The sequence below is a fragment of the Malurus melanocephalus genome, unplaced genomic scaffold (genome assembly GCF_030028575.1).
Source record: "Malurus melanocephalus ecotype Western Australia unplaced genomic scaffold, MMel_1.1 scaffold_146, whole genome shotgun sequence".
Classification (NCBI taxonomy): domain Eukaryota; kingdom Metazoa; phylum Chordata; class Aves; order Passeriformes; family Maluridae; genus Malurus; species Malurus melanocephalus.
In genome coordinates, this window is record NW_026623378.1 from 773,168 (window position 1) to 787,383 (window position 14,216).

General features: G+C 41.5%; 2 protein-coding genes across 5 annotated transcripts in view; one reads left to right on the top strand and one right to left on the bottom strand.

The window, feature by feature from the left end:
- Positions 1–6,566, top strand: part of TIMM23B (translocase of inner mitochondrial membrane 23 homolog B) — a 20,939-nt gene extending 14,373 nt beyond the window's left edge. The window contains exon 7 of the mRNA XM_057371393.1: positions 1,112–6,566. Within this exon, the coding sequence (XP_057227376.1) occupies positions 1,112–1,227 (116 nt within the window). The 3' untranslated portion in view covers positions 1,228–6,566. The remainder of the gene's footprint in view (positions 1–1,111) is intronic.
- The window catches only part of NCOA4 (nuclear receptor coactivator 4), a 12,300-nt gene continuing 3,083 nt past the window's right edge, over positions 5,000–14,216 (bottom strand). Inside the window, exons 1-10 of one of the 4 annotated variants that reach the window (XM_057371391.1) lie at positions 14,140–14,210; positions 11,562–11,715; positions 10,945–11,085; positions 10,742–10,830; positions 10,181–10,289; positions 9,503–9,574; positions 8,952–9,098; positions 7,710–8,720; positions 7,302–7,391; positions 5,000–6,752 (exon numbers count right to left, since the gene is read on the bottom strand). In XM_057371391.1, coding sequence (XP_057227374.1) covers positions 6,747–6,752; positions 7,302–7,391; positions 7,710–8,720; positions 8,952–9,098; positions 9,503–9,574; positions 10,181–10,289; positions 10,742–10,830; positions 10,945–11,085; positions 11,562–11,702 — 1,806 coding nt within the window. In that variant the 5' untranslated portion in view covers positions 11,703–11,715; positions 14,140–14,210 and the 3' untranslated portion in view covers positions 5,000–6,746. Of the gene's footprint in view, positions 6,753–7,301; positions 7,392–7,709; positions 8,721–8,951; positions 9,099–9,502; positions 9,575–10,180; positions 10,290–10,741; positions 10,831–10,944; positions 11,086–11,561; positions 11,716–14,026; positions 14,102–14,139; positions 14,211–14,216 lie in introns of those variants that run through there. The other 3 variants (XM_057371389.1, XM_057371390.1, XM_057371388.1) reach the window with 3 other exon arrangements.

Genomic DNA, 14,216 nt, shown 5'->3' on the forward strand with positions numbered 1-14,216 from the left:
AATTGCACTGCCAGTTTCTCCAATAAAGCAAGGTTTTTTTGTCTTGCTGTCAGCAGAAGCTGGCCTTGTTCTATACACTGTACACATTATCTGGCCTGGTTTAACTGCAATGATAAACATTACAGAATCAAACTCACTGAAGTTTTCCTAGCATTGAGGGTCATACTCCCAGGTGTTCTGTGCATTTAGAGTGAATTATGGGAGCTCTACYGAGGCACAGCATTTTGCTGTTTAGTAAAAGCAACAGAAGTCTTTACATGTACCCCTGTACACCCCAGCCCTCACATGGATGGGATGGAGGTGGGATGCCACCTGACACTCAGCTCCAGCCAGGTGCACTGCCTGCAGGCAGTAGCCAAACTTGCCCTATATTTCTGCCTTACACTTCTGTGCTCACCAGCACCTTMAAACTTTAATCACCTGTGTGACTCAATTTTTGCCATTGCAAGGTGACCATTTTGAGTATTAAGACAAGTAAGAATAAAGAAAGCTGTTCAATGTACATCCTAGTAAATTCTTGCCAGTTAATTTTTTATCAAAAGTTTTAAAATTCCAAAGACACAAAAGCAATGATAGGTTCTCATKAAGGCCTTAATGAATCCCTGGAGCCTAATGTCATGTTCATATCAGCTGCTGTTTTGTTCACCTATTCCTCTCCTGCCCTTTCTCCTTCTGCACAGAACTAGTTACCATAACTGAAAACTTCATTTGYAAACTTTATTGGAGTTGTTCTTCTAGTGGGAGGAGAACATATCTAACTGTAAAARCAATCATATTAAGGACAGATGGAATAGAGTAAGTAGGACTTGGGAAAAGCCAYCTTGGCTTCCAGTGCCCTGTAATGGTTACCTGAGGCAGTAGTGCTAACATAGTTTGAGATGAAGTCATCCCAGCAGAATTAGTGTCAGGGTCAGGAATGACCAACCATGAGCCTGGCAGCAGGTTTAAGAGGAAGGTAGAAAAAGCACAGGGACCCTTTGTGGAGGGTTACTCAAAAAAGGACTGTTCATTAAGACACCTCTGGATTTAAACAGCTTCTTGAAAAGATGCTGTTTACTGACCATTTCCTCCAGTGTAACACTAATGAGCTGTAATGTGTTTTGTTTTCCAGGTGGAGTGCGTGGGATGGCACGAGGTGGCATCGCAGGTCTGACACTGACCGGCCTCTACGCCCTGTACAACAACTGGGAGCACATGAAGGGCTCCCTAGCCCGGCAGTCCCTGTGAGCAGGGCAGAGGACATGCTTGCTTAGTCACCAATCAAATCAGTTGTGAGATCTATCTGGTGCCCCTTGCTCTTTTATTTACAATTAGTGTGAAACTGATGGAAGCTGTGCTGGGAGGAACTTCTTGACACGGTGTAGCTGGACTAGCCCTTCCCTCCGTGCTAGCCAGTTGCTGGAGAGGCAACAATATTTGTTGGACTGGCAAGTGAACAGAGTGGCCACCAAGATAGTCTCCCTGCCACGCTCCCCAGGCAGCCCTGGCCAGAGCTGCCAGGCATGCTGGACCCCCATAGCTGCTCCTGCTCGCTGCCAGGTTTGTTGGGGTGCCTGCTAAAGTCTGTGTCCATAGAGCACTCCCTGGAGTCCCAGTGCCTCACGTGGCCAGCCTGGCAGCACAGCCCCAGTAACATGGCACAGGGCAGGGCTTGCTATTCTGACAGCACAAGGCAAGCTATCAAAAGGGACATCATCAGAATAAAAAGGGTGGTACTTACTCAATACCATTTCTATCCTTTGCTCTTCCTGCTATTGATAAGACAAAAGTGTGCTACATCCAGTGACCTRTTTAGGGAATCATTTTAAAGAGCCAATGTGGTGAAATTCTGGGGGGGTTGGTGGGTGAGGGGAGGTGGACAAGCAGGTTGATCATCTCTTATGGGTGATTATGGTAAGGCATACCAGGCCTTGACTTCACTTCCTTATTTACTCTAATAAAGAAGGAGCTGGTTGTTTATGGATGAAATACAGGTGCTGTTGCAGAACAACTGCCAGTGGATTATTGAAACACTTGGGTGCTCCAATATCTCAGAATACAATTAGAAAACAAAAAGTATAAAGACTCCAGTAATTATCTGTTACAGGACTTAAAATTAGAAAGAAACTTTTTGCCTGAGGTACCATTTGTAGGTTATAGGCAGAATGAAGACTATGATGAAGCCACACTTTCTCCTGTGTTGAAATTAGACCATGTACCAAGCATCATTTGCAGAGAAATTAAACAGTAAGTTGGGAATTAGTTCAGTAATTAGAGTTACTGTACAACAACTCATTCCTTCCATATTTAAATAATTAAACAACTGAATTATTAAAGAGGTCTGAGGACAGAGAAAGCAGAGCAAGGGAAAACCAGGAAACCTGCTGGTCAGGAGACAACTTAATGCATACCAAATTTACTTCTGAGTTTCTGCTACTTTTGAGTTTCAGCTCTTGAGAATTACACTGCACCCAATAAAGTAAAAACAACAAAAAACAGTAAAGGGAAGGTGGTAGCACTTACCTTCCCCCAAGAAGAAATWCAGCTTTGCTAAGAACCCTCCTCAGGAGGAAATAATTACTGACACCRGCTTTTTATAGAGCAAACGCTCCAACTAACAAGCCCTCGCAGCTGAATTCAATTAGCTTTGCTTGGATAMCAGGTCAAATTAGATGCTTTATGCCAGTGCTTAAAGTAGCATGAAGAAAACAGGCCTTTTCTTACCCCTTTGGTCAAAGCTGGTTTTTGTTAAGCCTTATATTTCAGTGTTTAGTGCTCTGCATGTTACTGTTGTGGTGTGAGAGCTGGCCTTTCTAGCATGCAAGTTTTCTAGACACTTGCAGGACTGAAACGTGACCCAGGAACTGTTTGCCCTAATTGAAGCTGGAAAACTTTAATCTAAATTGAAGATTAACAAATGTATTTCCTCCTTCAGGTGCACTGGAGATAACAAAGAAACAAGCCTTTTCAGGTTTATAGTTAGCACAAACCTTAAGGCTAGGCTGACTCTTGAACAACCTTGACATGTTATCTGGTCTGCAGTGTCCTCAGATGTTGTGGAATTGCTCATTTCAAGGGCAGAACTGAGAGCATTTCTCTGAAACATCTGTGTTACAGCTGTTCGGAGTTTGGTTCATAATCTGTTTGTATGTGGAGTGATCTATAGCTTGAGTATGAAACACAACCAGCAAGAGGCAGCGGTGAGGGAGGTGAATTGTATGATACAATACAGAGAATGTAGTCACAGTGTTCAGTTTACTGGCAATCAGCATAGAGTTGCTGCTTCAAATTGTGAAGCAGCAAAACTATCTCCAGGTTCACTAGGAATAGAAGTATGTAAAATCAAGTTGAAAGCAGAATTTGGCTCGAGTTAGAGCCCTCCCATTTATTCYTCATAAATGTGAGCATGGGAGACCTTGGCTGTCTTAAAGAGCAGGGTTTTGGGGCCAGTCAGTATCTTTGCTGATAGATCCAAGGCAGCTTTGCATGCTGCAGCACCAAATGAGGGAGCTGAGACAACAAGTGTAGTGAAAGGRTTTTGAGTCTTGTGAAGCCAGTTTTGCTTAGTCTTTGGAACAGAAAGGCAAATCCATTTGCACCATTCCCTGTCAGCAAGTGACTTCTCWTACAGTTGAATTTGTTGAAAAATCACTACTTAAGGTAGACATCTCCAGGCACCCTGAAGCAGAACCAGCTTCTGAAAACCAAAGGCAAAGGTATGTTAGGACAGCACAATGATCCAGTATTCAGTCTGTGTCCTGGGATCTAATCTGGAACTTCAAAAGGAGGAGAWAAATCCTTTTGTATGCTTTAACAGAAGATTACCCCTTTGCTTAATAAATTCTAGATAGGAAACCGGTATGTTTTAAGTGGAGCTGTGTGTACTGTCTGTGAGYATTGGTCTGTGCTGTTAAATGCCAGCCAGTGCAGGGACACCAGAAGGTACCCCAACCCTTTTTGGTACTTTCCCAGCATTATTAATACCTGCTGTGTGTTCCTCCTGGGTAGATCCCCTTCTGTCTGCCCCCTCTCYCCCTGCTCTGTGGGAACAGCTGTCCACTCACTCCACAGCTGGTCTGAGGACAAGTGAAGGGGGCTGGTGCCCCAGGAACCTGTGGCCACACTGTTCAGAAAGAAGTGGGAGGAAAGGAAGCATTCCTCAGTACAAGGCATCAATCTGGTATCTCAGCTTGTTCAAAAAAAAGTTCTCCAGCCCTTTGAGAACCCGAGAATAGCATTCTCTGTTCTGGCTACCTGTCCTTGTTATCTTGGGATAATTAAAAAGTATTTTGTCCCTCTCTTTGAAAGCTAAACACTCAGGATACACATTCAAGAGTTCTGCATGTGACTACTAACAATAGAATTTACAGTCCACTTTAAAAAAAAAGTGTGTGTGTATGTCTGTGTGTGTGTGCATGCATATCCCCACATGAAATTCTAAGGTATTGTGGTTTAAAGGCTGCCAGGCCCAGCTGTAAATATTCTCTTATTGAACAATGCAGGCTGGAGTTCAAATAACRGAAAATCCTCAGAGGAGGAACCAATCACACAGGGATGCTGATGTTCAAACACCAGYAAGACAGAGAAGAACTCACTTCCAATTGCACAGCCAGACCACAGATGTTGTTCAGTCATGACAGGACCAAATGCTACTAAAATCCATAAATCCTCTTGACGTATTCAAGGGTGGGAAGAAGCAAATGGGTCATTCTGTCCAAGTCGGTATTTCTTCCAACAGCTGAGTAAAGCCCAGGTGACTGAGACACACCGGCTGTGTGTCCCGTGGCTGACACTGCAAAATGGTGCCTGACTGGAGTTTCCCATGAGGTGTGTAGGGGTGGGCCTGGTCCCAGAGCWCCCTGTTTGGAAGCTCAGTGCAGCTCCAGGCAGTGGTGAAATGAACTAAAGCACATGAATCCAATCAGGATGGAAGCACGAGGGCAGCAGCTTCCAGAGGCAAACTGGCAAGGTGCCACAGCAGCTTTTGTTAACCATCTTGCAAATGAGACATAACACACACTCTGGTTGCAACTCTTTTTTAATGGAAAAGACTAATCAATGTTTTACATAAATATCAATTAGTGACAACAAGTCAGTTGAGTAAGTAAAGGAATACATACCCCAAGTCTTAAAGGCTCATAATGAACTGACAAAGTAGCACACAATGACAACTACAAGGAATTAAGTAGAAGAGGTGGGCTGCACATCAATCACCTTCATTAAGTTCAACTGCTAATCACATCAGGCTCTTATTGGAGTTAGTCACAGTGCAGTCTTCCMATACAGCAACAAGGACACATGGGAAGGGTAAAGTGAACTTCTGAAACACCACTCTGCCTCCAGCAGAAAGCCCTGTCTATGAAAGTACAAAAGCCTCAAGTGTTTTGCTGATGTTAAGCCCTTKCAGGGTCTGGTTTCAGATGTGCAGTCTCCCCTTCTCAGACTAAAAACTTACTTTTAAACAAATGCACAGGATCGACCAGACAGGAATGTGTTCACACTGCAAAGGTCAGCTCTTAATAATAATTTCTTTTCTACAGGGTTGTGAAGAACTCAGATCACTTTAATTCCCAGGCAGGCTGCAGGGATGGGGAGAGGAGGGCAAATTTTCATAGTCATTAAGAGCAATTTGTCAAGTAAAAGCTGCACTAGAAACTATGGAACTTCACAGTTTTTTCCATAGAGCCCGATAGGCATGATCCACATTTCCATCCAGTGCGTTTGTACTCATTCCTACAAGCTCAAAAGGCTGAATATCTGAAGAGGTATTGCTTATATTATGTCCACAGCTTCAGGGATCTGAGTTACTGGACCCCGCTTTCACATACATAATCACATGGAAACCACAGATTGAATACCTTTAAACGGCACCAGTGGGAGCCACAGTTTGCCAGGTTAGTTTCTCMGTAAAACAGCATGGCATCAATCTGCTTAAAGGCATCTAATTCCCCAAATATTACCTTTAAATATTATGTAGCTAAGATGCCTGCTTTCCAGTGGTTTAGTCAATAATTCATTGTAACTTATCTGGAACTAACAGAATCACATTTTGTTTTACAGCTTTTTCAGTGACATTCAAATAGTTTTTAAATACTGGGGACACAGTAGGATCTGATCTACTGGTSCATGAAAATTAACACCCCACTCTGTTCTCTGACTGGCCCAAAAATTCACAAGAAAAGTTTTGATTTAAAAGTAAGTTACCAATTCTCCTGTCGCATGTTAGGTCCCATAAATCTTTATCTTTTTGAAGCCTGAACTACACATACTCATCTGGGAAATGCACCAACACAAAGTGCAAATGAAACCTCCATAAAACAAATCGCTTCCAAGTACAGCCTAAGTAAGTTGGAACCCCATCCATGACAAGGYTGTAGCAGCTGAGAGGAACAGGAGCACTTCTGAAGTCACTCTCAAAGGTGGACGTTGCACAGCACCAGGAAGATTCTGCTTTATACCTGCACTGGCCTCAACACAGTTCAAGTGACAACCCATTAAAGATCCTTGTATGCCCATTAACAGATACAAATTTGCTAACACCTCTGTAGATCAGATTGCTTATGCTCAGTGGGTTTACATTTCAGAATTAATAACAAAAAGGGAWGTTCTGCACCATAACTCTGTTAGATAAGGAATCTTTCCTTTTGTTATAATTTCAGAAGAGAAAGCAGACGGCCAAACACAAAACACAAGCACTCAGCTGGCTGCAGTCACTCAGCATGATGTGCAACTGACAGGAAGGGGATGACTTCAACACTTCCAGTTGTTCACATCTAAACAAATGTAAAATAGGGTTATTCTTGAYAACCAGAAAGCAACACTTGGAAAAAAGAACCAACTATAAGAGACCCTGAGAAAAAAGTGATACTAACATTCCTCCTAGAACTGAGAATCCTGGCATTTTGGGTTTGAAGTACTCCTGCTAAGGATCACTTTCATTAATTTCAAAAACAAAGAGTTATCATCAGAAAGGAAAAACATGATGTCAGCTGTAAATACATTACTGAGATAAGAAAGAAGCTGCCTGGACTTTACACATTAACTCCACATCCTAGTTACAATCAAAGTTACCAAGTGTCAATCAGCTGAGAGATTTACACAAGACCAGAATTAATTTCCTCCCTGGCTTGTCATCAAAAGAGGAGGAATAATAACAAAGGAGAAGGGTCCAAGCTGTTACAAGGCTCTATGGGGAGGGGGAGTACAGTACTATGCTGTTACATCACATTTAAAGAACTGAAGATGGAAGATGGTCAGTGTCTGTTCTGTACCYCCAAGTTAAGTTTAGGCTCAGCTGTTCTAACACATTCTGTGCATCTTACCTGTAAAGGAGACCGATACAGCCATTTTTCATTATCTCCACTGAGTTTCATACAGGCAAAAAGGTCACAAACTGTAGGAAGGCCAAAGTCCTGAAAGAGAAATCACCTTAATTACCAACCCAAAATATAAATACATTCTGATGTATCTTCAAATTCTGTAAAGTGTTCTAAACCAAAACTAATTTTGAGTCTGAGATTAATGCTTTCTTCATTTAGTATAAYATATTAATTTGTTTAGCACTAAGTAACTAATAATAGTGAAAACATTAGAAGAGGCAAGAAACCTAAAAACTGTCAGTTGGTATTACCCAGAAGAGCTATGACTTTGGAAGAGAAGGAAGTAATTAAATTCAGTAAAGCAATAAACCTGGCACATAAGACACGAAAGTAAAAAAAACTTGGGCTCACTTGTGCTTTCTTGCGCAGAAGCCATTTATCTTCCACTGGAGGAGGGTTTGCATTTTCTAGGTCATTTGAAGTCAACACCCAATTGTTTACATTTAAGGGAAGGTGGAATGGAGCCAAGAGGTCTAGGAAAGGACTCTTGAAACTCTTGTCTGCTTTTTCTCGGCTCTCTTTTTCTTCTGTGCTTTCTGCCTTGTGCTCAGCTTTGGCCAGCCAGCTTGTCAGAGGCCTCTCAAGCAATGCTTTCCAGGGTTCTGCAATCTCTGCTGAATAATCTGCTTTCTCTGCACTCACCAGTTCCCCTGGGAGCTGCTGTGTGGGGCTAAGCCAGGAATTAGTGGSCAACTTGGTCTTCTCATGCTCAGGGTCTGGTACATCTTTCTGGCTGACCGGAACTCCATTTTTATCCTTCCCATCTTTCTTCAGAAGCCATTTGCAAAGAGCCTCTTTTCCACAGTTTTCATCACACACACATTCTGAAAAGCTGGCACACAGATCATTAGCTTTGCACACATCTTCCACTTTAAAAGGGGCCTGGGAATGCTGAAGAAGCCAAGCATTTACAGCAGATGTAGTGGGTGATTTCTTTACATCAAGATGCTCATTCAGGCACTTCAGATTCCCCAGGTTCTCAATTTCCACACCTTTGCTCTGGCTGCCACGACAACTGGTACATGTTTCAGCTTTGAGGAGCCAATCATTCAAATTGCATTCTTCCCTAAAAGGTTTAAATTCATTCTTCCATTTCTCATCTGAAGCAACACTTCCATTTTCTGTGTCAGGAGTAAGCAGCCAGTCAGAAAGCTCCATCTCTTCTTGTCCAAGGGATTCCAATTCCTCCACTTTTTCAATAGTAGAAAAGGATGAGCTGAGAGTAGAGGTGGAGTCCTTGCGGCCAGGGGAATCTGTCTTCCCAGCAACATCACGCTGCTGACTGTGCAGGAGCCAGTTCTCCAAATCCTTCAGATTTCCCCAGGCTTGCTCAAAATAACAGACTTTGGAAGAATTCACATCCTAATAAAGACACATTGAAATAYATCTATTAACACTAAAAGACAATGYTTAGTAACTTTGCATAGTTAGAGCTCGGAGCAGTCAGACAATAAGTGCTAAAGCATCAGTTGAACGTGAGGCAGAATGAAGAATACTACAGAAGGTTTCATTCCCACCATATTCTGCCTGCAATTGGATACTGTCTTTTTCCCTCTGTTAAASGGTATATTGGGGCACAAAAGGTTTATTTACCTGGCTGGGCTCTGCCRCACATTTTTGCGTAACCCATTCCTCAAGATTGGTGCTGGGAACATAGGGAGACTGGCGCACAGCCACAGGTCTGCTTCCAAGTAACCAGTCAGCCAGGGAAGCATTCATTGTCCCACAMAGCGTCTGCTGCTGAGAGAGAATGTCCTTGGTTAGGAGAAAGACTAATTGCTGAGGCAATCTACAGTGAACAACAACACAGGCATTCAGCATGCATCAGTATTTCTGCACCGAAAGGAAAAAGAGTTCTTTCTAATAATGAAAAAAACCCATAGGAATTGGATAGTTCCAAAATCAAGGAACATTCAATTTAAAAATTCTGTCAGCCACACTCCACGTACACTTTCATACTATGTTCTTGCCTGTTTGTTCCTGGRGCAGCTACAGTATCAGTTCACTCTGCTCACCACAGCCACTGTTACTGGCTACTCAAGCATCTTCAACAGAAGTCATTACTCAAGCTCACATATCGTGCTTGAGTTCTCCTYTTCCCTTTAATGCAACTAAATACTCACAGACACAGGTCTTAATCTTACCTGCTCACAGTTCATCAGGGCACAGTTCTGCCCTGGGAACCAGGGAGAAAGATTCTCTCTCTCTGAGGTTTGCTGAAAGAAAAAGAAAAATTAATTTAAATCTCCATTTTGTGCAGTTTCTAGGATAAATTCCTCAACAAAGCAGGAATAATAGATACAAGTCTCAGTGTTTTGTGGCTAACAATGTTCTACAATGTTCTCAACATTTACAAACAAAATTGAGAAAGATTGACTATAAAAAATACTACCTTGAGTCTGCTTCCTTTAACAGAATTGTCTCCAATAATACAGGAAATATGCTGCTTACATAAGAATCCAAAAMTACTTTTATCACAGAAAGCATCAACAATGTTTTAATTACTGCCATCTAACAGTAGCAAATTTTCATTTGCTGGAATAGAGTAAGAATAGAGTAGTCATGCCCGCTAGTCATTCCCTCAGCCTCTGCCAAAATACATTAAAACTGAACTCATTATAAGTGAACTCAGTGAAAATGAGAACTACACGCAATAATTAATAAACCAGTGTGTATTTATTATACAGCTAAAATTATATGASTCATGCACAGGATCCATTCAATCTGTCACTAAAAGCAAAAATATCACTTGGAATATATTGCACTACCAAAAAAAAAAATCTAAGGCAAGTATTCCAACCCAGGGATGTCCTGGTGCTTACCATCGTTTTAATGGAACCAAAGGAGGTAATAGCTTGGCGAAGGTAAGATGTGTCAGCCTCAAAATTCAGAATCGAAGACTCTTCAGGTTTAAGTGTAAGACTTCCCAATCTGAAAGAGTAATGTGATGGTTACAGAAAGAAAAAAAAATACAATCTGCTTCATCCATCCTGTTTTGGAAGTAAGTCCATTAYTTGATAAAAAGGCTTTCAAGCTTCTTGGCAGTAATTAGGTAACAAAGAAGACTTTTGATATGGCATGCAAGAAAGAGATGCCTATCTACAAACCAARAAGCAAATAAACAGCCAGCAAAACWCAAGTTTCACCTTCTTATTTCAAMTGCCATCAATAACTARYATTTTAAATACTCTGCATAAATGAGTACCTCTCCACTCATTATAGACCTGATTTATCACAGACTGCTTTAAAGTTCTTATTTCTAGGAAATATTAAAAATGTACAGTAAGAACTATTATTAGTTTTATTAGAATAAAAAAATCATATAAAATTCATAAGTTAAAATAAACCCAACTGTTTTAATTTGCACCATAAAATACATTTACCTTTCCAGGCAAACTGAAATCTGGTTTGCCAGTTCGTTACTGTAGGAGCGTTCCAGCTGATGAATAAGGCAATTGAACTGYCCCAAGTACTGCATGGAAGACAAAACACATGTTATTGTTTAGGCTTCCACAATTAAAACTGAGACAATACTTGCAAGGACAAAGTTTGCTTGTCAGTGCAGTAACTGACAACCAAGCCTTACCCAGTAGAGCTGCTGTGCCTGCTGCTGCAAGGCCTCCTCTTTCAGCTGCTGGATGAGATCCACCTGCTCAAACAGCCACACYTCACGACTGCGCAGGCATTCCAGGTGCCGGCTGATGTGGCTGTGGATCTTGGCCTTGACCTGTCAGGGAAYACACACCATTTCTACATCTCTCAAGCAGAGTGAACAAACATGTGCTRCACTGATTACAAACTACTGGGTTTCAGTGGCAAGCGGTATTTTTGGAGCAATTTATTTCACAAAAATTAATCACAGTCACCCACAGCACATGACTCAAGTCAGTAAAAGCTTCAAGGCTACCTTTAAAGAGGTATCAAAGAATAATGTAATATCTCTCTATTCTGATGTTTTAACCAATAGCTTTTGGAAATTCTGCATGCCTAAGCTAGTAACATACGAATACCTTTATCAAGAGCAGGACCAAATGACACAGCAATATGCTTGCARATTGTTAGGAAAATTTCAGAACACCATGATAATATTAAGTACTCCGTATAATAAAAACTTTCATTAATGTTAGTTATTAAAACTTTATATCATATAAAATCATATAAAATCATATATTAGAACATCTTTAAGAAGTAATTTAAAATTACCTCCCGCCAGTTCTCTTTAATTTGCTGTTCAGCTTTGACAATTCCAGCTATAGCTGTTTCCAAGTCCTTCTTTGCTTGAAGGCACTTTGCCAGAGTCTCACTGCTGCAGGAATTTCTATTTCTATCTTGTGGTGGACTCATTCTTGAAGTGTTCCTAAAACACAATGGAAAAACAATTTCTTAATAGTTTCTGTTCCTCTTTAGCAGAAGAGGAAGGGCATCATATGAAGAACCATCTGCTCTACTTCACTGTAAAGGTGAACAAAAAAAACCCTAAGACCCTACGCAGATGCAAGTGTTCTAAACATAGATAAAGCTCTCCTACAGGAGTGACAATGGTCTCTCAAACAGGTCAGGCCACAGAATTTGYACAATCACAGGAAAACCAACAGATATTTGACAACAGCTTCAGCTGCAGGAGTTTAGGCAATCYTCCCCTGCCAGTCACCTTCCTCTAGCTTTTATACCTAGTCAGCAAACTCCAGAGCTGAGGGGTTGATTCAGGGAAGGTTCAACAGCAATGCAAGAGCTAGGGAAAATGGCCCAGCCAGGGGCAGGAAATGTTTCAGTCACCCTTTTTCCCTCTGCAGGCAAGTGAGCTGGATCCTATGAGAAAATTCCAATACTGTTTCATCGACTGAAAACCCAGATCACTCTTCACTGAGCTGCAAAGGCCAGAACTTTTAACAAGTGCCTATTATTTTGTTCTGGTCACAGCTGTGGTAACTTAGTCAGCTTCAGGAKAGTCTCAAGTAAAAGGGGCTCAAAACCAAAACTTCTACAGAAGTTAAACTGGTAAGGAATTTGCAAGTAAAGGGGAAAAGATAATACGGATTTTTATTAAAAATGGGAAGGATCAGCCTAAGCACTTTTTCTACACCATGGATATTTTGTTACAGAAGAGTTTCAATTCTCCTGTCAGTTTCATGGGATTCCTGGAGCACTAAACATTCATAGTATTCGTTCTATTTAAAACAAGTGCTCAGCAATAACAGCTATGGAAATTCCTAGCACAATTAAAGTGTACACACGTGCCAATCTAAAATGTCACAGATTTTACCACTGCTCTGGRGGGAACTGAAAGTAGTTTTGAATATGACGACGAGCTTGTGTTACTGAGCAGCCATTTAGTCCTCAATTTCCAAGCCCCATGACCATATAAACTGCAACCCAAAAAGCCTTCTACAGCCAAGATCCACCAGACAGATATAAAGTGTCTTTCAGAGAGCAGAGGGCTAAGAGTCGCTTGCAAGTGGAAGGTGACAGAAAAAGCAATGTTCACTGTGGGGCAGCAGCAGCAGCTGTACGTCCCTTACTTCCCTCAACACCATGGGCTTCCTGTCTCTCCAGATACAAGACACAGATGAGGCACAGAAGCCATCCCAAGACCCTGCACACAACTCAATCCCATCCTCCTATAAGATCTCATCTTCTAGGAACTGCAGTGCACAAATACAAGAGAAGAAAACTCAAATGTAATTTTTAAGCTTATGTTATTTTGCACCAAATCAGACAGGATGCAGAAGTCCAAAAATACATCATTCTCCATGCWGGGCTATGAATGCCAGCTTTGTCCCTGTAATTGCACACCCTAACTCATTCACGGGTTCTCTTCTGTAAGGTCTCATAATCTTCACCATGCTAGCAATGWTCAATAAAAGGAAAGCTACGCTTTCTCCTCACARCACTCCTTAGACTTTATCTTGCTTTTCAACTCTCATGTACAACCTATGGGAAGTAGGAGCAAACAGTCTAAGTGGGAGCCCTAGTTCTCAGATGTAATCTAACAAGTAGTTCATAGCAATACACCCAGCCAAGAAAACAAGAATATTAGATACCCTGAAAACTATCATATACTCAAAAGTAAATTTAAAAAATCGTATTATTATTTCATTTATTATATTTTTGCATAACAACCAAGTCAAAGTCTGAAAGGCTAAATATAACTACCACATTGCTCACACAGTAGATAATGTACTTACAACACTTGTGAAAATTATTAACCTACTTTATCACACTGCATTAGCAGCTTCATAATGGTACAATCAAATTTAAGAAGCTTACACATGCTTGTCTAATGATCTCTGAAACTGCTGTTTGTTGCTTTTCCTGTTTTTCGATGATTGCAACAGTCTCTTMAAAATGTACAGAGAAAATGAATACTGCCCTCCTCCAGCCAGTCAGTTCCTGTTAAAATGGCTGTTCTTAGTCTTTATCGAAAATTAGCTGTAAAACTCGCATTATAGTTGAGCATGAGAGCCAATCAACCTTTCTCTTCAATTTCCACAAACCTCTAACAAGGGGGGGCAAGCACCTATTTCCTTGCTTCCCAGTTATTCCCAAATAGCAGTGGGARTTTAAGATATTTTCAGGTCCCATGCTCCCAGCGATCACACGCTTCAGCTCAACAGTAACAAAATATAATTATTTCTGCAAGAAGACACAGGGCTGCAACACACGGTCACCTTTTCGGGCAATTTCCGTGCCATTAAACTGTTTCTAAGCACACGGTGCTCCCCACAGTCGCCGCTATGCGCGTCACGGGATGCACAACCCCATCAGATGAGCTCGCACTTACTTTCCGCTCAGAAAGCAATCCCGCAATGTCCTGTTTATAATGCCGCTTCCATTCCCAGCCTCCCGCTCCGCTGAGGT